Below are 22,574 nucleotides of genomic sequence, written 5' to 3'. Positions count from 1 at the left end.
CACCATATTTTAATAATAAAACTAAAAACTTTATAAATTAGTTTTATTATCAAAATCTGGTGGGGGAAGACCTGAAACATGCAAAACGTGCGTTTCAGCGCCTGAAACGCACGTTTATGCATGTTTCAGGTCTTCCCCCACCATATTTTAATAATCAAACTAAAAACTTTATAATTTAGTTTTATTATCAAAATATGGTAGTGGAAGACCTGAAACATGCATAAACGTGCGTTTCAGGCCCTGAAACGCACGTTTCGCATGTTTCAGGTCTTCCCCCACCATATTTTAATAATAAAACTAAAAACTTTATAAAGTAGTTTTATTATCAAAATATGGTGGGGGAAGACCTGAAACATGCATAAACGTGCGTTTCAGGCGCTGAAACGCACGTTTTGCATGTTTCAGGTCTTCCCCCACCATATTTTAATAATAAAACTAAAAACTTTATAATTCAGTTTTATTATCAAAATCTGGTGGGGGAAGACCTGAAACATGCATAAACGTGCGTTTCAGGCCCTGAAACGCACGTTTTGCATGTTTCAGGTCTTCCCCCACCATATTTTAATAATAAAGCTAAAAACTTAATAAATTAGTTTTATTATCAAAATATGGTGGGGGAAGACCTGAAACATGCATAAACGTGCGTTTCAGGCCCTGAAACGCACGTTTATGCATGTTTCAGGTCTTCCCCCACCATATTTTGATAATAAAACTAAAAACTTTATAAATTATTCAGTATTCAGCCCAAGACGCGTCATGAAAACAATCCCTTCTCGCCCGCTGCGTCGCATTCCAATCCATGCGGTTTTGCCGGTGGTATTTGCCCTCCGTGTTTTTCTTGTAGCTTGCGATCACCACGTTCCTGACCGGTTGCTCTCTCCAAGTCGGGGGTACCTCCGCTCTAGCTGGACTTTCATGACTTCTTAGCTGTAGCCTCTCATGTAACTCCTTAAGACGTGACGAGCTCCCGCTTACCTGACTGCTGCTCGGGGTTGAGCTCGGGGGTATCCCGGCAGTAACACGTCCATCAATGGGCGTATCGGTTGCGTCTCCGAACCGCGCAGTGAGGATGCTGATTCGATAGGTATCCATACTTCCAGCCCCTCGTTTATGTGTTCTTGAGCCGCGCGGTCTAAGTTGAATCGTTCCTTCGACCTGGGAGCCTCGTCCACCTCCATACGCGACTCCGGCCTTGAGCTTGCAACAGCTCGCTCCGTCGTCCTGGTTTCCTTCTCCTTTTGTTGGTCAAGCTCTCGTTGTCGCCGCTGGATCCTTTCAAGTTCCTACTTCAACTGCTCGCAATTCGCCGAGTTCTCTCGCACCCTCTGTTCTTGCTGGTGTTCTGCTCTCAACATATCAAGGTCACGACGCGCCTGGTCCCTCTCAAGGATCGCCTGGTCCCTCTCCAGACTCGCCTGATTTTTCTCGAGCTTCGCGCTATCCCGGTCTAGATTCGCTTTGTTCTTCTACCTCTGCGCCCTCTCAAGTTCCCTCTTCAAGTTGCTGAGGTCAGGATACGTCACTTCCGTTTGCTGGGCGCTCGTCATAGAAGGTGGCTTGCTCGTGGACTGGCTCGCGGATCTTGCTGACGGTCTGGTCGGCAATGGGAATTCTCCCGCGCCGTACTCAGTGTTGTTGCTTAAGCCAGGATTCCTCACCAAGTCGAATCCTCTCACCCCTCCATCCACATTCCAGGATAGCCACCTGGTCTGTTCCTGATTGGATATGCCTTCTGTGGTGTAGCCGACCATCAAGACAGCCTCGGTCGCGGACTCCCTGCACTCACCTTGCTCCTCTAATTGCAGGATGGCGTTCAACATCACTGCCATCCTCTGGTCCACTTGGGTGTAGTCCATGTCCCTCAAACGTCTGTACAACTCATCGAGCGTAGGCCTCTTTAGCGCCGCAGGCATGGATTTCCAAAATCGATCTGCCATTTTTACAATTTCTAGATTATCTCGCGTACTAACCAATTTGAGAATTACCTAACCAATTTGAGAATTACCTTTCCAATTTGAGTACTTGAGAAATATCTCCTCCGAATGTTGATGATCGTGAACTTTGTTCAAGACCTTCTATTCTCTATCCAATGAGTGTGTTTGGGTCGTCAATTCGATTTAATCAAATCAATCTGAAAGTAAAATCCGATTTTTAGACTAAGGTGTTATGTTCCTAACCTAAACCCCCCTATTATTGTAGTTAAAACCTTATCCCTCCATTTGTTTTACTAAAATAATTCAGTTGAAAGATTTTTAAGAGCATGCAGATTCATTTAATGTTTTAGCACCGTCACTCTTTGAATTGTAATTGTCATACCAATCACGTTAAAATCCATCTACCTGCTCCGAGGTCCCCAAGTACCCTTACTCTAGATCCCCATGTACCCCCAACTCAATACCTCCGTTGTCCACCCGTAGCTCAGGCGATACTCAAGTAGTATTTTTTGTGTAGGTGTACCATTATCTTCGTTTCTGCGAAGACCACGTGTAGAATGGCATACAACTCCGTTGGGCTCAACTTGCCCCTGTTTGGGTCATAAACGGGCATCGAGACCTCCACTATCCCTCTTTCAATCATGAAGTATCTCAGCCTCGTTAGTGCTAACATCACATGCTCAGGATCTACTGTATTCCTTTCATTGACCCTCGTCACTAGAAAGCACAGGTATTTGCCTGGGACTTGTGCCACTGATGGGGGAAGCGCAGCCATTCCTCCCAGCCCCGGTCTCTGTCTGAATAGAAACTCCACGTTCTGGTATTCCCTCTTGAAGTCGGCCTCCAGTCTCGATTTGAAGCTCATGTCCGCCGTTATACAGATCGCGCTAGTCCTGTCTGACAGAATGAAGTCGCTGTCCGTTATCAGGCTGTTCTCCGAGTATTCATTTGGAATTTCAAATTTCGTTTTGAAAGTTCGTCCTATGGTAGGCTCGGCCTCTTCCTCGCCCAGTTCTAGCCCGTTGGTCTCTCTTTCCTCCCTGAGTTTCTTTATCATCATATTTTTGGTGTGGGTAAGTCCTACCCCCACTCCCCGGACAAAAATATTTATCGATGATGCTGGGTCTAAATTATCTGGCGGTATTTCGAGCGGCCTGTCGGTTACCGTCCAACCGAAGAGGGGATCTTCCGTTTTCACGTGTTGTTCTGCTGACACGTCGACCTGCTGGATACTTTGCCCATCGTCTCCTTTGCTCTTGACATCACGCATCCACTCTAGTATTCTCAAGTTTGTGTTCTTACCCCTCTCTATCTCGCTCTGCTCCAGATCTGTTTCTTGTTCTGGTGTGGAGTAGTCTTCCTTCGGGTAGTGTTCGCTGTCGTTGATGATTTGCCATTCATCGTATACCACCAATTCGCCCACACTCAGTAACTCGTCGCCCAATTCATCAAGCCGTATCTTTTCAATCAAGAAGTCATCCCCGGACCTATTGTACCTCATGCCTGTCCGTTTACGATTACCACTCCTGGTTCCTGCTGTTATCGGCAAGTAGGGTTCCGTCCACTTTGGCACCTCGTCCAGGGTCGTTCCAGTCTTCTTCCACAAAAGATTTCACCTCTGAGTCCGCTTCTATCTTTTCTTTATCATCCAAACTCCAGTCCTCGTTTCCATCATTTTTCTCTCTCCACCAAAAGGTACTCGAGTCCCTCCATATTCTGCGGTACGCACCAGTCTTCTGGAGATGGGAGATGAGGTTTCAAGTTTTCATAATGCGCTGCACGCCCCGTACTCAAGCGGTAAAACCGTCCTGGCTGGTGCACTTCCGTTATCATGAACAGTCCTCTCCATTTCTTGAGTAGTTTCTTTGTACCATTTGGAGAGGTTACTTGTCATCTTGTCATTCTTTTGGGCCCTTATTAGACCCGACAGCCTATATCTCGCCTTGACATGTTCCTTTAGTGCCATTATCTGACCGTTCATTTTCCCAGGGTTGTGGGTGTCATCTTTAAGCTTTAAGCATACTATCCTTTTCATGATTTTTCTATCGTCTTCTGGCACCAGATTTGTTCTGACATTCGAGTTGCATGATAGTTCCCTGAACGGTTTCCTCGATACCGCAATTTTCTCAAGTTCTTCACCTCCTCGCACCTCTTGCTGATCCAAGTTATATGTTCCTGATGAGGGATCCGTCTGCAGCATCTGTCGCTGTGTCTCATCTTCTCTTCCACCAGTATCATGCACAGACTATCTTGGTCGTCGCTGCTACTCTCGGAATCTTCATCCCATTCTTCACAATCCCCGGACAATTTTTCTTCTCCAGCATCTTCTTCCTTTTTGGGCCACTCCCTGGACTCTTGACCTTTTCCAAGGTGTTCAGCTTCCTCCTTAAACGCCGCTTTCTTTTTCCTAAACCGAGTCCGCTCAAGTATGTCTTCAGGGTGTTGTCAACCAGTGACTGCACGACTTCTTTCCCATCAGGATTACTCTCTTCTAAGGAGTTTTCACCGCTAACTGTCTCACTTCTTCGCAGTATCGTGACTTCCGGTTCCTCCTTACCCTTTCCTTCGATCACGGGTTTATCATCTGCCAGTTTCTCGAGTAATCTCATCAAGTCCTCATCTATCTGTGCTTCTCCCGTTTCTACCTGGTTGAGATCATAGCCCTTCGCCTTGAGCGTCTCCCTCACAATTTTTGACTTGAGCATTATCCCTACCGTCATCCCTCAGGTCTTCTTCAAGATTGTTTTCTCTGGAGGCTCTTTTCGTAATTCGGGATGATCTTTTATCGGTTTGCCTGACTTGTCGAGCCATCTCATGAGTGGAAGACTATCATACGTTTCCTTATCCATGAAGGAGAAGCCTTCTTTTATTTCTGGCTTATTCGCCTCCCTCTGTTCCTGTCTCTCGTAGAACTCCGTCTTCTTACTCAAGCTATCGGCATTTTGATGTTTGTCTCTTGTTCTGTGCTCAATTATCATGTTGTACCCGTCCAGGCGAACTATCCACCTCCCAATGTAGCTCTGGTCCATTGAGAACGTTTTGAACCAGCTAAGTGCCCTGTTGTCGACTCGCAGCTTGAATGGCTCACTTCCTTGGTATGCTCTATATTTGTCTACAAAGGTGACCACTGCAAACATTTCTGCCTTGGGTACCCCGTACTTCATCTCTGTATCATTCAAGACTTTGCTCCCGTATGCTATCGATCTCAAGACTGACTTCCGGTTCCACTCCTGCTCTTGATGGAGTATGCCAGAGATCGCTACCACCGACGCATCCGTGTCCAGCACGTACATCCCTTTTTCCGTTGGCATCCCTAACACCGGTGCCTCGCACAACTCTTTCTTTATTCTCTGGAATGATTCTTCAGCTGCGTTGTTCCACGTGAACTTCTTGCCTTTGTGTCTCATTAATTGTTGCATCGGGTATACCTTATCCGCGTAGCCCTTGATGAACTCCCTGTAAAAGTTTGCAAAACCCAGGAAACTCATCAACTGGTGTTCCGTTTTTGGCGATTTCCAAGTTAGAACTGCTTCTACTGTATCTGGATCTGGTCTCATGCCGTGCCTGTCCACCATCCTCCCCAAGTATTTTATCGAATCCGTGAGTATCTCGCACTTTGATGGTTTGCACTTTAGCCCCGACCTCTTCATGCATGCAAACAAATCGTCCAGTCGCTCGATGTGATCTTCCAGTGTAGGCGTCGCTATTACTACGTCATCCATGTAGCTCATTACCAGATTGCAATAATTTTTTGTCACACCTATCAACCGCTGAAATGTAGCCGTGGCATTGCAAAGACCAAACGGCATCCGTTTCCATTGAAACAGCCCCAACTCGCAGGCGAACCCTGTTTTGTCCCTGTCCTGCTTCCTCAACGGGACCTGCCAAAAAGCCGAACCTAAATCAAGAGTCGTAAAAAATTTTGCATCACCGAACTTCGAGAGGCTCTCATCAATCCCAGGTATGGGATAGGCATCCTTCACTGTGACGGAGTTCAGATACCGAAAGTCACAACAAAACCTCAATTGGTCGCCTTTCTTTTTGGCCATCATTACTCCACACGCCCACGGTGATCTGGATAGTTCTATCATACTCTAGTAGTGTCTCTATCTCTTTCCTACACGCATCCAATTTGTGTGGGGTCATGCGCCTCGCCCCCTCCCTGTGCGGTACCGCAGTTTCCTCAAGCTCTGTTTCAAGTTCGACAAAATTACAACATCCAATGTCTGCCTTATGTCTCGAAAAAACTTCCTCGTTCCGCTCTAGTATGTCCTTGATGGCCTCGAGCTGTTCATCCGTTACCTTACCCCTTAAATGCTCTATTTCAGGTAAAACTGGTTTATCCATTTCCATTTCCTCTATTGTTGGTCTTTCTGGGAAATTTGAACAACTCGATAGTCCATCATCTGTCTCCGACTTAAGTGACTTCACAAGACCTGATGAACCTTTTATTTTATTCAATCGTCTCAAGATACAAATCTTGTCCCTGTGATTGGGACATTCAAGTACTTCATTCTCTTTTACATTTTCAGTCATTTCATATCTAGTTTTCACGGGTAGGGCATATCCCAACTTCCTTCCCCTCTGGATTGTTATGGGTATGTCAAAAGTATTCAACAAGACACTGACGCAGAGACCGCTCTTGGTTATCGAGAACTATCTTCCTAAAACAGCAGCACTTTGACTGTTTAGATCGGGGACTATGCATACTTGCTTGCTATCACTTAATTCATTATAATTTTTCATCCGTAAGCCTACAATTGCCGCTCCGTTCGCTTTCAGCCTTACCCTTTTACTCAAGAACACCGGCGCTTTATTTTCATTTGCCATTATCAGATTTATCGGTTTAATTACGTACTTCCTATCCGGTTTTCGAATCCTGAACATGGCATTGTTTAGATCAATCGTTACGTCGAAGTTTCTGGTGAAGTTTCTGCCTAAAATGAACTGGTCAGACTCGTCTAGGTTCTCGACCACAAGAAAACTCATCCACAGGTTGCGTTCCCCTAGATTTAGCGCTATTATTGGTGTTCTGCCTAGTACCCGCAGCGCCCCTTTGTTCGCAGCTGATAGCCGTATTCTTGAGTCTATCAAGTCATCTTTGTCGAAACCCATGCGTTCCCAAGTTCCGATTGGTATAACACTCAAGTCCGCTCCCGTATCAAGTAACCCACGTAATTGAGTTTTCTTGCCACTTATGTCAAGCACATGTGCTGATACGTCGGCTTCCGTCCCGATGTGCATTGCATCTTCTTCCAGCATGGCGCAGTGTCCAATCGATCTCACTTTTAGTTCTTCTTTGCCCATATAGATCTGCCCCGCTAGATCTTCATCACATGTTATCATGGTTTTCGTATAGATGTTTATCCCATCTATATTTAGCATCACCTCATGCGGATCATAAGCATCTGTATATCTGTTATCAACACGGACTGACTTGCTGCCACCTCTTGTGAGTAGCGCCCTCAAGACTCTAGAAGTCGTCTGTGGGCTTATCGCACACAAGTAATCTGCGTACACATCAATGTGCATTATTGTCTGGTCGCTGGGTTCGCTCAAGTTCCTCGTTACTTCATGGCCGCCCACAGTGATTATTGACATTATCCTGGCTCCGATCTTTGTTATGCCGAATGGCTTTTCCGTCACCATTTTCAGAGTGTTGCAATTTCCACTCTTTGTCGACCCTCCTACGGTTTCTGGCACTGGCACCGACCAGCCTAACGTCTCGTTTAACTTCTGTTTTTCGATCTCCTGTTTCAATCGTTGCTCTATTTCCTTCGTCGCTAGGTCCTGTTTCACTTTGTTAATAGTCTCTGCCGCCGCTTTCTCATAATTTATCTCTAGTGCATTCCTGGCCCTGACCTCTATTGCCTTGTTGGCTTGCGTTACAGCTTTCACCGTCTTCGTTGGCAGTTCCGCACTCGGTGCTTCCGAAATTTTTGTTTCAAATTCAGATTATCTGTTTCTCTGGTTCTGCATCGCCGCTAAAGCCAACTTATGCTTTGGGTGACTCTGGTTCTTGACTGCCTCCCAAAACAAAGCACAGTTCATTCTGAACTGCCCCTCTTGATTGCAGAAGAAACATCTTGCACTTATTTTGATGATAAAGCCACTATAGAACTCGTGTTCTTCCATCTGGCTCATATCTTCCTCATCGGGTGCATATCCCAGACTCTTCATGCCTTGTTTGTATGTTGTGCAATCCGCCACGTGATGATCAGCTGACCCGCAGTTTGCGCATGATCTACATTTGTCCATGTCATCTCTAGGCTTATACCATGACGACCTTACTGGTTGACTCCCCCCTTGCATATTCCTGTTATCCGAATATGATTATTTCTTGGGTTTCATTAACATGTACTCTCTTGACTTCTGTCTCATCTCTTCTGGAGTCGGTGCGCTATCTTTCGACAGTGTATAGTACATTGCTAACATTGATCTCAAGTCGTCACTTTTCACCCCATCAATGATTTTTGAGGCGATGCTGAAGTTCCTTCTGTTTGTTGACTCCTCAGGATCACTCCTTCGTCTTAAGCTCTCAAGATCATCCAGGAACCGATCAATTGATTCATCGTCCCTTTGCCTTCTCTTTTCAAATCGCATCATCGCTTGGTGACCCTTCATGCCTGACACGAATCGATTCAACAATATCTCGAAGATTTTGTCCGCAGTGTCACGCTCCTCTTCCTTCCTTCTTTGCAACTACGCATTTTAACGCCGTGCCTTCTAAGTTGCTGAGTATCGCTGTGCAGGCTTGTCTCTCGTTGTTCAAGTTGTCTTGTTCCAAATGTAATCTCATGACCTCTACCCAAGTATCAATGCATCCGTCTGAATCATCTTTGAATTCTTTCGGCTTTTTGAAAGTTTTCCTGGATTTGCCGCCACCTCTTTCGCTCGAGTCAGTGTTCCTCGTGGCGAAGGCCTCCAGTGTCCTGTTCATCATCACCCAGGTGCTCGCCCATGTCATGGCGTCGGGTCCCGCGTTATTGTAGGTCGTGGAATCACCTGGACCACTCGTCATATTTGCGGTTCCACTTTTCATAATTGTCTTGCTCCCCCCGGTGCTTTGCTCGCCGCATCCCGGGGTAATGGTAACGGTGTTGACTCCCGTTTGTTCCGTTGTTGCTCCACAAAACCAACTCTGTTACCTTGCGTTCGATCCGTTACCGGCCTGTCTTGTGATGTAGAGTTTCTCAAGTTGGCATCTAGTTTTGCCTGTATGGCACATGAACTCTCAGCCTGGTCCCTTATCATTGTGTCCATTCTCGTTTCCAGACTACCCAACTGGCTGTTCACAGCGTCATACCGTTGCTTCATTTCTTGCATGTCTTTTTTAATGTTCTTATCTCGCTCTCCGTCAGTGGCCTTACCTTGTCTGACATCTGCTGAAGCTTTTCCTCTGTCGCCCTCGCCAGATTGAAATAGTTGTCCAGGTACTCGTCTTTGTTGTATCTTAATTCTTTCTTTATCACCTCTCTATCCTCCTCGCTGTGCCTTAGTTTCTTGTCGATCTGATCTAGCTTCGCCATCAAATCGCCCAGTTCCAGAAGAGTTGTTGTTTCATGATCAGCTGTTTCCCTATTGCTGGCTGCTGCCCCGTTTAACCTGATCATCGTCTTGGTTGGCCTCTGTTGTTATCGTGGAAACTGTTCCAAATGTTTTGCCTTTCTCGGCTTTCGGTTGTTCCGCCACTACATCTCTCGACTTCATTCCAACCATCATCGCTATCCTCTCTGTGAATGACGTTCTTTTTGCTTGAGACTCGTCCTTTACTGTTTCTGGCGTGTTGCCCGTTGTGTCCTCTACAGTGTCTATCGGTGGGATTCCGTCGACTTTTGATTTTGTTCCTCTGCATTCGGCATCGGTGTCGACTCCGTTGTCTTCTTCTTCACCTCATCAACACTCTAATCTGGTGTTTCTAGGTCAATCTCAATGGCGGGTTCCGTTTGTTTCCCCTCAGCGCCCTCTTTTGTCTTGTTCTCTTTTGAACTTCTTGTGTTGACCATGCTCACTGAAAAATTCTTCCTTGTTATTCTTGGGCCAACCGTTGTCACTTTTCGTTGCGACGAGTTAAGTTTTGTCTTTGACTCCGTAGCTCTTTTTTTTTACAGCTATCGGTACTCTGCTCCTTCTCATGATTTTTATTTACAATTATTTCTATTTACAATATTACTATTTACAAAATTCTATTCTAAGGATAAAATTTCTGATAATAAATGTAATAATAAAAAACAACGTTCCTATTCCTTTTTAAGATTTATAAAAATTTTACTAATTCGTGATCCCAACAGAATCGGATCTATCTCGATTTAACGTTCCGACTAGTCCTATCGCTTTTAATTTGATTATTTCGACCTGTCTTAAGACCCTTTAGTACCGTCACACTACCTTTTTGTACCGTCTCAAGACCTCCCAGGACTGTCCCAACACTTCTATGTACTGTCCCAAGACTTCCCTGGTGCTGTCCCAAGACTCTTAGGTAGTGTCCCAAGACTTTCTGGTGCTGTCGCCAGACTGCCCTGTCCCAAGCCTGCTTGTCCCAAGACTGCCTGTCCCAAGACTGCTTGTCCCAAGACTACTGTCCCAAGACTGCCTGTCCCAAGACTGCCTGTCCCAAGACTACTTGTCCCAAGACTGCCTGTCCCAAGACTGCCTGTCCCAAGACTGCCTGTCCCAAGACTACTGTCCCAAGACTACTGTCCCAAGACTGCCTGTCCCAAGACTGCCTGTCCCAAGACTGCCTGTCCCAAGACTGCCTGTCCCAAGACTGCCTGTCCCAAGACTGCCTGTCCCAAGACTGCCTGTCCCAAGACTGCCTGTCCCAAGACTGCCTGTCCCAAGACTGCCTGTCCCAAGACTGTCTGTCCCAAGACTGCCTGTCCCAAGACTGCCTGTCCCAAGACTGCCTGTCTCAAGACTGCCTGTCCCAAGACTGCTTTGAACCACTGTACTTTGTACCACCACTTGAGCTCTAGTAAATTTTCCCAAAAAACCCAATCTTACTGGCCAAAAGTTAGAATTACTAACCCCCTTGTATTTATTTCTTTTAATATTTTGACGCAAGTTGAAACCCAGCTTCTTCGAGGTGTCTTGTGATCACCTGTTTGTGCAAAACCGATTAAAACCTTTTTATCAAAAGCATCAAAATCTGAACAGAGAAAGAAAAAAAATATATTGATAAAAGCAAAGAAATAAACCCACCTAAAATTCAAAGGTGACTTGTGTCAACCCTTTATCTGAACAACAACAAAAAAAATGTCTGGTACCTGATTGCCACGCGTTCTCCTCACCCCTGCTAGCGATCTTATGGGGTATCACAAAAATTGTCTATGTCCGTTCCTCCCTCCCGATCCGACCAGGGTACCTGCCTTAATTCGATGTTAAATTTGGATATCCGCTTCCTATAATCAACGCGTGTAAGAATTTAATGTAACTAAATCGACGATGCCGATCAATTAGTTACTCTAATGTGTCCCCCCTTTTACACTTTACAACCACCAACCTCTAACCTAACCAGCCCCCTTCTAACCTTCCCCCTCTTTAGTCCCCCTCTTAAGCCGAAAATTACCTTAAACGCCGGGTGCTAAACCTCTCGAGAGAAAACCGTAGAACCTGTTTCCAGGCCTGCTTGAGTAAAAACGTTCCCCAAAACAGTGGGGTTCCAATTTTACACTTATCTCCTATAATGTAATGTGGATTTTAACGATACCCGTTTGACCAACTTGAGAACACCCCCGTCCTCTCTTGTTGCTCTGATTCCGTGCTGGTTGTTTCCTTGACTTGTCCTGCACCTGATCACCAGCACCACTTTCTCACTTGGCTGGTCACCTGTTCCAGTCAAGTCTCCTAATGGTCCAGCTAAGTCCCTGTGAACCACTTTCCCACTCGGCTGGTCACCTGTTCCAGTCAAATCTCCCCATGGTCCATCTAAGTCACTGTGAAAAACTTTCCCACTCGACTGGTCACCTGTTCCAGTCACGTCTCCTAATGGTCCAGCTAAGTTGCAAGCTATCTGAAAACCCTTCACAACACCCCACACTCGGGCCCCTTTTCAGATTGCTGAAATGATCTAAACGATCTGTCTTATAAAAAACAGTATGTGTATACTATTTAATTAATATAAAAGTTTATTCAACTAATTTGGTGTCAAAGTCACTGTCATTTTTTGTTTTATAGTTTTTGTTCCTTTTGCTGTTCTTTTTCGGTTTTTGTTTCGCTTTTTGTATTTTGTTCGTTTTTTCTTCCACCCTAGTTACCCCCCCCCATTACTCGGTTAGCTAAGCCTCGTTCGGAGAGCGTACCAGGAAGTTTTTTCGAGTTTTCTTAAAAAGCTATCACGGTACAACCGGAAGGTTTACACGTTCCCATTGAACCGTACCACCGGTATTCTAGAATGGGCATATAGCTCGGAGCTGCGTCAAGTGGGTTCGACTCCGTAGTCATGATGTCGTAAAAACACCCAGAAGCGCCATAAAAACACTATGTAACAGTCGCCTACTTCGGTCACACATGAGGTTCAAGAAAATAGGCCCTATAACCATTGGCTCAAGAGTCAGGGACACTATCTCTTGTGTTTTTCTACCTCGAACGGTCAGAGCCAATTCGGTTCGCTTGCGACATGAGCCTAAAAACCCGTTAGAGCGCTTAAAGGCCACTACCAAAATACCACCCACTCTAGAAAATAAGAACGTCCCCATACTTAGCTCTCAAAATACCCAAAATACGCGAACGCCGTTAAAAACAGGGTCGGAACAATCCGCACAGTTACTTTTTATTAGACAGTGGAACTTTGATCCATTTCAGATGGACCAATCTAAAACTCTCCTTACCTCAACATAACAATCATAAATCACACTCAAGAAAACTAAATTGAGAACTCACATGTCGGCACACTCGAGAATTAGAGGTAACTAAATTAGTGAGCAACTTGACAATTAAGTATAATATCTTGAGAAGTTTGATACTAATAAATTTCAGCAAGGGAAATAAGTTTTGACTCTAGATTTGAAGTTTTGGTCTGAAAAATTGGGACACCCCAGTTGTCCACCTTTCCACTGATGGTTCACTCTGGTTCAACTCGAATAAATACACTCTTCTTTTGTTATTTCAGGATAGGACGGCTCTACTCGCGCTTGATTTATATCTGGAAATTGCGAATAGCAATTTTCCGCTGTTTTATTCAAGTACTTTCCCGCGATTGTATATTGGTTGTTCTGCTCTTCTATTTCTGAGATTTTCAGTTTTCGCGAGAAAGTTGAGCATGACAGGCTCAATTCGAATTTTCGAAAAATTTAATTTCCTCCCAAAATTTTGTGGTTCGTACTGCTCAAGGTCAAACTTCCAAATATGACCGATTAGTACAATCAACTGATTTGCTATAGCCCGAGGAAGGTTGCTATAGCCCCGACAAGTCAAGCAGTTGCCTCTGTAAGCTTTGCGACAACCCGATCGGAAAATTTCATCTAATCGGCTGTAATGCCAATCAACCTGGAAAGGAACGGGACAAAGTGCTACAACTCTACAAAAACCCACATATGATACACTAAATTCAGTGAACTCTGTTTGCTCTATTGTCTATTCAATACTTTTCTTTTGCAGATTTGTTGGCTTAATACTGTCTAGTCAAGACGTAATTCAATTTCTCTCTCTCTCTCTCTCTCAGATAAACTATTCTAGCGACATCAGTCAAAGTTTGAAGTTTTTTGAGGTCTCTTTTAGTTGAAGATGTTTTGGAAATCGTAACTTTTCTCTTATATTAATTGGAAATTGCTCGAGTATTTCAGAAGCGCAAGTTCTGTAGGTGTTTTCTGTTTTATCACTAGAACACAAATCTTCTTTTGTGGCGAAATTAGTTTAATGGCGAAAATAATTTAATTGCCTGGATATTCTAAACATCATCTCTTTGCGACAGATGGCCCATCAGTGACAATTTGAAATCAATTTTTTGGCTGCCTTCAAGATTTTAATCCCCCATAATTTCAGATTTTATTGGGATTTGTGAGTCTCAAAATTGTTCATCTGATTTTGTTTTCTTTGAAGGCACGGAGCTTGATTCATTAGGTTTTTTTTCACCTTTGCGTCTGTTTAATATTGCTTTGTTCTTGTTTGGTTATATAGTTTTAATTTGGTGTCTAAATTTTATTACAAACTTCTCTACAACAGACAAACGGCAGAAGTTAACTTTTCCACATTTTTTTTTGAATAAATTGTAAATTAATTTTTATTAGTTGAGAGTTTCATTATCAATATGTACATCAAATATCATCACATTTGTCGAAAACAACTCATCGAGTTAGTAACCTTAGTTTCTGAACGCTTGAGTATCCTGGTACGCTTGATATATCGACCTTCTACTTCTTAGCAGTTTTTGTTCAATTGACATTACTCTTACCGGATGGTTTGTTGCTGAAGTCTACCATATCCTTGTTGTTTATATCAGATGGAGAAATTTGTATTTCTCATCTTCCATACTTCCCATGACACAAATGTTTGCAAGTTGATTTTCCATGACGTCGATGATTTTGAATATGCATCACGACTAACCGAAACAACATACTTAAGTCTTGCAATGTTGGTTGATACAAAAACGTCACGCCAATTATTAATCTGTAATATGTTTCTTGAAGGTTGTAGCGAGGGACAACTGAAAATTAGGTGTTCGAATGTTTCGCATTCTAAATTACAATAGAAACATTCGGGGGCATTCTCGAGAAAAAAAAACCGCCGCTTTTCTCGATCTTTAAAAACAGCGTATGCAAATTTATAAAGAAAGTCTTTTTCCCATACATCAAGCATTGAGTTTTTCCAAAAACTGCCTGTAAATTTAATCAATTCTTCTTCTGAACAGAGGTAACGGTTTGCTGCAAAACCCAAGCGGGAAATCGCAGCTCGATGAAAACTACAGTTTTGTAAGCAGAAATAATAAACATCTCGCGATTTTGTTTGTATTGTTATAATTAAACGGCTATTGGTACTGTTTGAAAATATTGCAAAATCACTTGAACTTATTTCAATAGAGATGTTCGTATTTCTCAACAAATTTTTGATTTCTTTCGGTAAAATTGAATCTGTTGGTAATAAACTATTTTGATCTGACATATCAGAAGCAAAGAAATCGATAATTGGGATTTGTGAGTCTCAAAATTGTTCATCTGATTTTGTTTTTTTTGAAGGCACGGAGCTTGATTCATTAGGTTTTTTTTCACCTTTGCGTCTGTTTAATATTGCTTTGTTCTTGTTTGGTTATATAGTTTTAATTTGGTGTCTAAATTTTATTACAAACTTCTCTACAACAGACAAACGGCAGAAGTTAACTTTTCCACATTTTTTTTTGAATAAATTGTAAATTAATTTTTATTAGTTGAGAGTTTCATTATCAATATGTACATCAAATATCATCACATTTGTCGAAAACAACTCATCGAGTTAGTAACCTTAGTTTCTGAACGCTTGAGTATCCTGGTACGCTTGATATATCGACCTTCTACTTCTTAGCAGTTTTTGTTCAATTGACATTACTCTTACCGGATGGTTTGTTGCTGAAGTCTACCATATCCTTGTTGTTTATATCAGATGGAGAAATTTGTATTTCTCATCTTCCATACTTCCCATGACACAAATGTTTGCAAGTTGATTTTCCATGACGTCGATGATTTTGAATATGCATCACGACTAACCGAAACAACATACTTAAGTCTTGCAATGTTGGTTGATACAAAAACGTCACGCCAATTATTAATCTGTAATATGTTTCTTGAAGGTTGTAGCGAGGGACAACTGAAAATTAGGTGTTCGAATGTTTCGCATTCTAAATTACAATAGAAACATTCGGGGGCATTCTCGAGAAAAAAAAACCGCCGCTTTTCTCGATCTTTAAAAACAGCGTATGCAAATTTATAAAGAAAGTCTTTTTCCCATACATCAAGCATTGAGTTTTTCCAAAAACTGCCTGTAAATTTAATCAATTCTTCTTCTGAACAGAGGTAACGGTTTGCTGCAAAACCCAAGCGGGAAATCGCAGCTCGATGAAAACTACAGTTTTGTAAGCAGAAATAATAAACATCTCGCGATTTTGTTTGTATTGTTATAATTAAACGGCTATTGGTACTGTTTGAAAATATTGCAAAATCACTTGAACTTATTTCAATAGAGATGTTCGTATTTCTCAACAAATTTTTGATTTCTTTCGGTAAAATTGAATCTGTTGGTAATAAACTATTTTGATCTGACATATCAGAAGCAAAGAAATCGATAATTGGGATTTGTGAGTCTCAAAATTGTTCATCTGATTTTGTTTTCTTTGAAGGCACGGAGCTTGATTCATTAGGTTTTTTTTCACCTTTGCGTCTGTTTAATATTGCTTTGTTCTTGTTTGGTTATATAGTTTTAATTTGGTGTCTAAATTTTATTACAAACTTCTCTACAACAGACAAACGGCAGAAGTTAACTTTTCCACATTTTTTTTTGAATAAATTGTAAATTAATTTTTATTAGTTGAGAGTTTCATTATCAATATGTACATCAAATATCATCACATTTGTCGAAAACAACTCATCGAGTTAGTAACCTTAGTTTCTGAACGCTTGAGTATCCTGGTACGCTTGATATATCGACCTTCTACTTCTTAGCAGTTTTTGTTCAATTGACATTACTCTTACCGGATGGTTTGTTGCTGAAGTCTACCATATCCTTGTTGTTTATATCAGATGGAGAAATTTGTATTTCTCATCTTCCATACTTCCCATGACACAAATGTTTGCAAGTTGATTTTCCATGACGTCGATGATTTTGAATATGCATCACGACTAACCGAAACAACATACATAAGTCTTGCAATGTTGGTTGATACAAAAACGTCACGCCAATTATTAATCTGTAATATGTTTCTTGAAGGTTGTAGCGAGGGACAACTGAAAATTAGGTGTTCGAATGTTTCGCATTCTAAATTACAATAGAAACATTCGGGGGCATTCTCGAGAAAAAAAAACCGCCGCTTTTCTCGATCTTTAAAAACTGCGTATGCAAATTTATAAAGAAAGTCTTTTTCCCATACATCAAGCATTGAGTTTTTCCAAAAACTGCCTGTAAATTTAATCAATTCTTCTTCTGAACAGAGGTAACGGTTTGCTGTAAAACCCAAGCGGGAAATCGCAGCTCGATGAAAACTACAGTTTTGTAAGCAGAAATAATAAACATCTCGCGATTTTGTTTGTATTGTTATAATTAAACGGCTATTGGTACTGTTTGAAAATATTGCAAAATCACTTGAACTTATTTCAATAGAGATGTTCGTATTTCTCAACAAATTTTTGATTTCTTTCGGTAAAATTGAATCTGTTGGTAATAAACTATTTTGATCTGACATATCAGAAGCAAAGAAATCGATAATTTTCATACTAAAAAATTTAAGTTGTAGGCATGGTAAGCCTATCCCACCATCTAAGATGGGGTGATATAAAACTTCTTTTCTTATGTCGAGTCTGCTTGTTTTTTTCAATTCTGTATTTAATAATTCTTGGCATTTACTAACAGTATCCAAGTTAACTGTAGTATGACGAGCCAAATGAAAAATTTTAGGGAGAACATAAACTGACAGTGTTAATGATTTGGCCCTCAAAGATTTACTTAGTGAAATTAACCCGCGATGTTTTTGAATTTGAGAACTCAACAATAGTTCAATATTTTCAATTTTTTGGGAAGTGTAAAACAAGACACCAAGTATTTTTGTTTCCTTGACTGTTTTATAGGGTGATAAATCAGGTATGGAAAGCACTTCACTTTTACTTATGTTAATCATCATTTGAGTTTGTTGGCAAAATGTATCGATTAAGCGAAACAACCTGTCAATACATCGGATTTTGATCAGGCAAGTTATGTCGTCTGCATATAAAACTAGTTTGGGGCACAATATCCCGAGACCTTCAATTGCTTCTGTAGATTCAATTGCTTGAAGAAGGGGTTCGATAAAAACAATGAATAAAAATGCGGAAAGAGGGCAACCTTGTCTCACACCGCGATGAATTTTGAAGCTGGCTGATAAAAAACCATTTATCTCAATTACTGCTTTTGAGTCTAAATACAAAGTTTCAATAGCTGTAACTGAAAACTCATCAAGGCTTAACCCTTTCAAAATTTTGATGAGTAGTGATCTGTCAACTCTGTCAAATGCTTTAGAAAAGTCTAATTTTACAGCACATGAACCTCGGGTAGCCAATCGTTCTGGAGTAATCGCTTTTTTCAACTTTCGTATTGCTGTGTGCATTTGTCTTCCAGGCAATTACGCGTGCTGATGGTTTTTTACAACTTTGCAAAGGTCATTTTTAATTCGATTACAGACTACATGGGCAAAGATTTTCGCGTCAGTATTCATAAGGCTGATGGGGCGAAAATCTTGTACTGCTATGGCATTTTCAGATTTCGGGAGCAGTTTGATTATTGCTAAATAAAAACTGTTTGGAAGTTTTCCACCATGAACAAAATGATTAAAAACTTTAGCTAAAATTAAACAAAACTCATCCGTGAAAGTCTTGTATAGCTTAGAAGTAAGGCCATCTGGTCCAGGCGAGCTTTTCAAATTCAATTTGTTTATAGCCAAGTGAATTTCATCTTCTGTAAAGTAATTATAGCCATCATTCTCATTTTTTTCGAGTTTATTTTTTGATAAAAATGTCTTTAGTAGTTGATCGGAGTCTGTTGTAGAACTATTTGAAAAAATATTTGAAAAATACTTTCGAAATTGATTAAGAATATCCTCATCCGTATGATAAACGTTCTGATCCACTTGAATTCGCTTAATTGAGTTAATTGTGTTCTTTGATGTCCATTGACTACAAAATTTGGGAACATCCTCGAATGTACAGCTGAGAGTTTTCTGAATTTTTCGATAACCTGAAAAATCTTTTTCCTTGGAAACTTTTTGAAGATGTTCCAGCACCAAATGATATTTTTCAATCAAATTAGGGTTCGGACCTTTTCCGCTGTGAATGCAATCTCTGAGAACATTTTCGTGATTTTCAATAAATTAAGTTCTTTCTGATATACACGCTTTTTGTTCTCTTGAATAAACCTCAGAAGGTCACGAAAATTGTGCTTAAAGTTTTCGTAACTGCTTGGTGATTCATTTTCGTAAAAGTTTTTTAAGTCTTCACGAATTAAGCCGTTGTTGTTGAAAATTTTTTCATTTAATTTCCAGTAACAAGGGCCGCGCTGATACAAGTTAGATGGCTTAACAAAAACGTGTAAAAGCAAATGATCAGATATTGATATTTGAATGCTTTGCATAGAATCATACTCTGTTTCGAATTTTATGAAAACATAATCTATGCGTGCAAAAGTTTTATGTTGTTTGTCATAATGTGTATAATCACAAAAATCATTCTTGAGTGCAAAATCAACAAAACCAAAACAGTCAAGATTTTGTTCTTTGAGTTGGGTAAATCGTTTGATACGTGCATCATTTAATTTAAGTATTGAAGAACTGTTAATGTTATCATAACTCAGCGCATTAAAGTCACCCATCATGATAATTTTCGATTTGTTAGGTAAAAATCTGATGCTTAATTTTAGGGAGTTCAAAGTTGCTCGGAATGAAATTGGGTTCGCATAAGTGTTGATAACAAAACAATCAAGTTTGACAAACTTTAACAATTGAAAACCTGTACTTGAAGCAATTCTTTTTGCAGGACTCAAGTTTGATGACCATAACGTTAAGAAACCACCAGAATTATTTGAGCCCGGTATGAAATCGAATAAAACATTATATTTATCCAGTAAACTCAAATGTATATTTGTAAGTTTCGATATTTTTGCTTCCTGAACGCACAAAATGAAACTGGGCGATTTTTTTGAAATTGGCATTTTTTGATAAGTGAGTGTAATTTAGCTGGATTTCCTATGCTAAAAATATTAACGGAAAAAATATCTGGTTTTTCGCACATAGAAATTTTTGCTAAAACTTCCCTCCAACCAAGACTTCTCCGTTATTTTTAGATTTCATTTTTGGCCCTTTCTTCCGTGATAAAACTGACCAAGAGGTTGGTGAAGTTTCACGCTCTCTTTTTGTAAGCATTCTTCCGTCAGAGGAACATTTTCGTTTGTTATTTTCGATATTTAAATTGTCTTTTTTTTCTTTTGCAGAGTAAGAATGAAAATCTACGACCTGATTGTTGAGAACCTCATCCTTTTGTTTTTCTTCGCTTGGAGTAGCTGCACTGTTTGTTTTAGATTCATCAATCAAAACTCCAGATGGTGGTGCTTCAACATTCTTATCTTCTTCATTTTCGGTACCATTACAAAAGTTTTCGCTTGTTGTTTCGGCATCGTTTTTCTCGTCGCTGGCATTATTGGAGCTTAGTTTTTGTGGGTAGTGACTATTTGGATTTTTGGTTATTTGGTTCCCTATGTTGCACCAATCATCGTGATGACCTTTTTCTTGGCGTCCAGACATCTTGCATTTTTGACATTCATGTAGTGAAGGTATGTGAAACAAGATTTCTACACCTTCGCACATTTTGAAGCCATCCATTCTCGATTTATAAGACCAGTCCTTCAGCTTTTTCTCTTGTTCTGACCCGGTTCAGTTACGATACAGGTCTCACGTTGGAATATGGGTCTATGAATTATGTCTTCTGGCAATTGGAAAATTAATTTCGCTTCGATATCGTTGCATACATAAGGCAAGTTCGACAATTTGATTTTTGCTAGTTTTCTCTAAACATACTGACCCGGTTCAGTTACGATACAGGTCTCACGTTGGAATATGGGTCTATGAATTATGTCTTCTGGCAATTGGAGAATTAATTTCGCTTCGATATCGTTGCATACATAAGGCAAGTTCGACAATTTGATTTTTGCTAGTTTAGGGTAAATGTTCTTGGGTCTATGAGACCTTGGAAAGCATCCCATGGGCAATACCGTCCTGTTAAGTAGAATGATTCCTTCGCTTTTGATGCTAGTTATGAATTGCTCTGCTTCTGGGGGAGCAATAACTGTCAGTGTATGAAGTTTGCGGTCATCTTTCGTCACGGTTATTGTTTTTGAGATTGTCATCTTCTGTTGCATTGTTGTGGGGAATTGTTTAAGTATATCGGAAGCACAACTTCGATATGCCTGCGCCAGATTTTCTGCTGACCTTACAATTTCTCTCGAGAATGGGGGGATGATTTTGATTATTTGGATTTGTTTTGTTGTGTCGTCGATTTGTTTGCTGTTAGCGCATTTCTGAAATTTGTCTCCGTTTCAATCAGCACTTCGTGAGTAATTGGTAGCTGAGATTCCGTCAGTTGTTGTTGACTCATGAATTGGTTTTACTCAATGGGGGGCAAAAAGCCTTCACCCGTAGGTATACTTGAAAAAAAAATAGATTTTTCTCTTTCAAAATGTAGAAATCAGAAGGCAAAAACATCAACTATACTGCACATCAAAAACATGCACAAGTGTCTTTATTGACAGAAAATTTTGTAAATATAAAAATTCTAAATTCGTTTCATGCTCATTTTTAACGTAGAAACTGAAAATTGCGAATATTAGGAAAACGGCCTAATATGCCTTCTTGTGAAGTTTAACTAGAAATGCAATTTGATGAGGTTTATATTCTACTTTTTCAGATAGTTGTTGAGTATGAGCTGCTCTAAGAAAATTCTGGTAATTTTGGCGGAAGGAGCCGAAGAAATGGAAGTTGTTATTCCAGTTGACGTGATGAGGAAAGCTAAAATCAGCGTTACTTTGGCTGGATTGAAGTCTGATGAGAATGTGAAGTGTTCGAGAAATATTGTTTTAAAGCCGGATACTGCTCTTGCATCTGTTGCTAATGACATTTTTGACGCTGTCTTGATACCTGGAGGCGTAAATGGAGCTAAAAATCTGGCAGATGATGTAACTGTAGGCTTGGTATTGAAAAAACATTCAGACGCAGGTAAAATAGTTGCTGCAATTTGCGCAGGGCCTACGGCTGTTGCGAAGCACGGAATCGACAATGGAAAAAAAGTGACATCTCATCCATCAGTTAAGAGCGTAATGGAGGAAGCGGGGTATGATTACTCAGAAGACCGAGTGGTAGTTGATGGTAACCTGATCACCAGCCGGGGGCCTGGAACTGCGTTTGAACTAGCTTTCGCGATGATTGAGGCTCTAATTAATAAAGAAGCAGTGGAAGCGCTGAAACCTGGAATGCTGATCAAAGATAGTTAATTGCTATTAATCGACTTATTGGAAGAGAAGACTGAAAATATCGCACCTTAAGTTTGCTGGTATTGCACCTTAAGTATGATTGTTACTTCAATCATGCAAATAATTTAGAATGTGTTGATTGCAATTTGTAATTTATACTGCGTTGTCAAATTTGGTATAAAAACGTTTTTAAGAAAATCTAATTAGATTACTTGCTTGGGAGACGCTTAGTTTTTTGTGTCACATGAACGAAGGAAATTGGGCTACTGCCGTTGTTCAACGACCAGAGACACTATCTCTTTTTATAAAATTTATGTGCTTAAAATGGGTTGAAACTAACACAAAAGAGCTACAATCTCGATTAAAAACATCCCAAGATTAAGTTTTGAAATAACCTAAATTCGCGTACAAAAATGCCGCTAAGAGCTGGGTTGGTAACTTATCATCTATCACTTTTCAATGGAAAGCGTGCGT

General features: G+C 40.9%; 2 protein-coding genes across 2 annotated transcripts in view; both read left to right on the top strand.

The window, feature by feature from the left end:
- The window catches only part of LOC134842711 (uncharacterized), a 203,817-nt gene that overhangs the window by 145,211 nt on the left and 36,032 nt on the right, over positions 1–22,574 (top strand). The gene's annotated exons all lie outside the window — the stretch shown is intronic.
- LOC134842557 (protein dj-1beta-like) lies at positions 21,481–22,371 on the top strand. The gene has a single exon (XM_063858951.1). The coding sequence runs from the start codon at positions 21,552–21,554 to the stop codon at positions 22,119–22,121; it is 570 nt and encodes a 189-aa protein (XP_063715021.1). The 5' UTR covers positions 21,481–21,551; the 3' UTR covers positions 22,122–22,371.

The sequence above is a fragment of the Symsagittifera roscoffensis genome, chromosome 3 (assembly GCF_963678635.1).
Source record: "Symsagittifera roscoffensis chromosome 3, txSymRosc1.1, whole genome shotgun sequence".
In the NCBI taxonomy this organism is placed as follows: domain Eukaryota; kingdom Metazoa; phylum Xenacoelomorpha; order Acoela; family Convolutidae; genus Symsagittifera; species Symsagittifera roscoffensis.
Note: the sequence above shows the minus strand (reverse complement) of the source record. Positions and strands in the feature narration are given on the sequence as shown.

Coding starts and splice junctions, on each gene's coding strand:
- LOC134842557 (XM_063858951.1), top strand. CDS start 21,552: ATGAGCTGCTCTAAGAAAATTCTGGTAATTTTGGCGGAAGGAGCCGAA.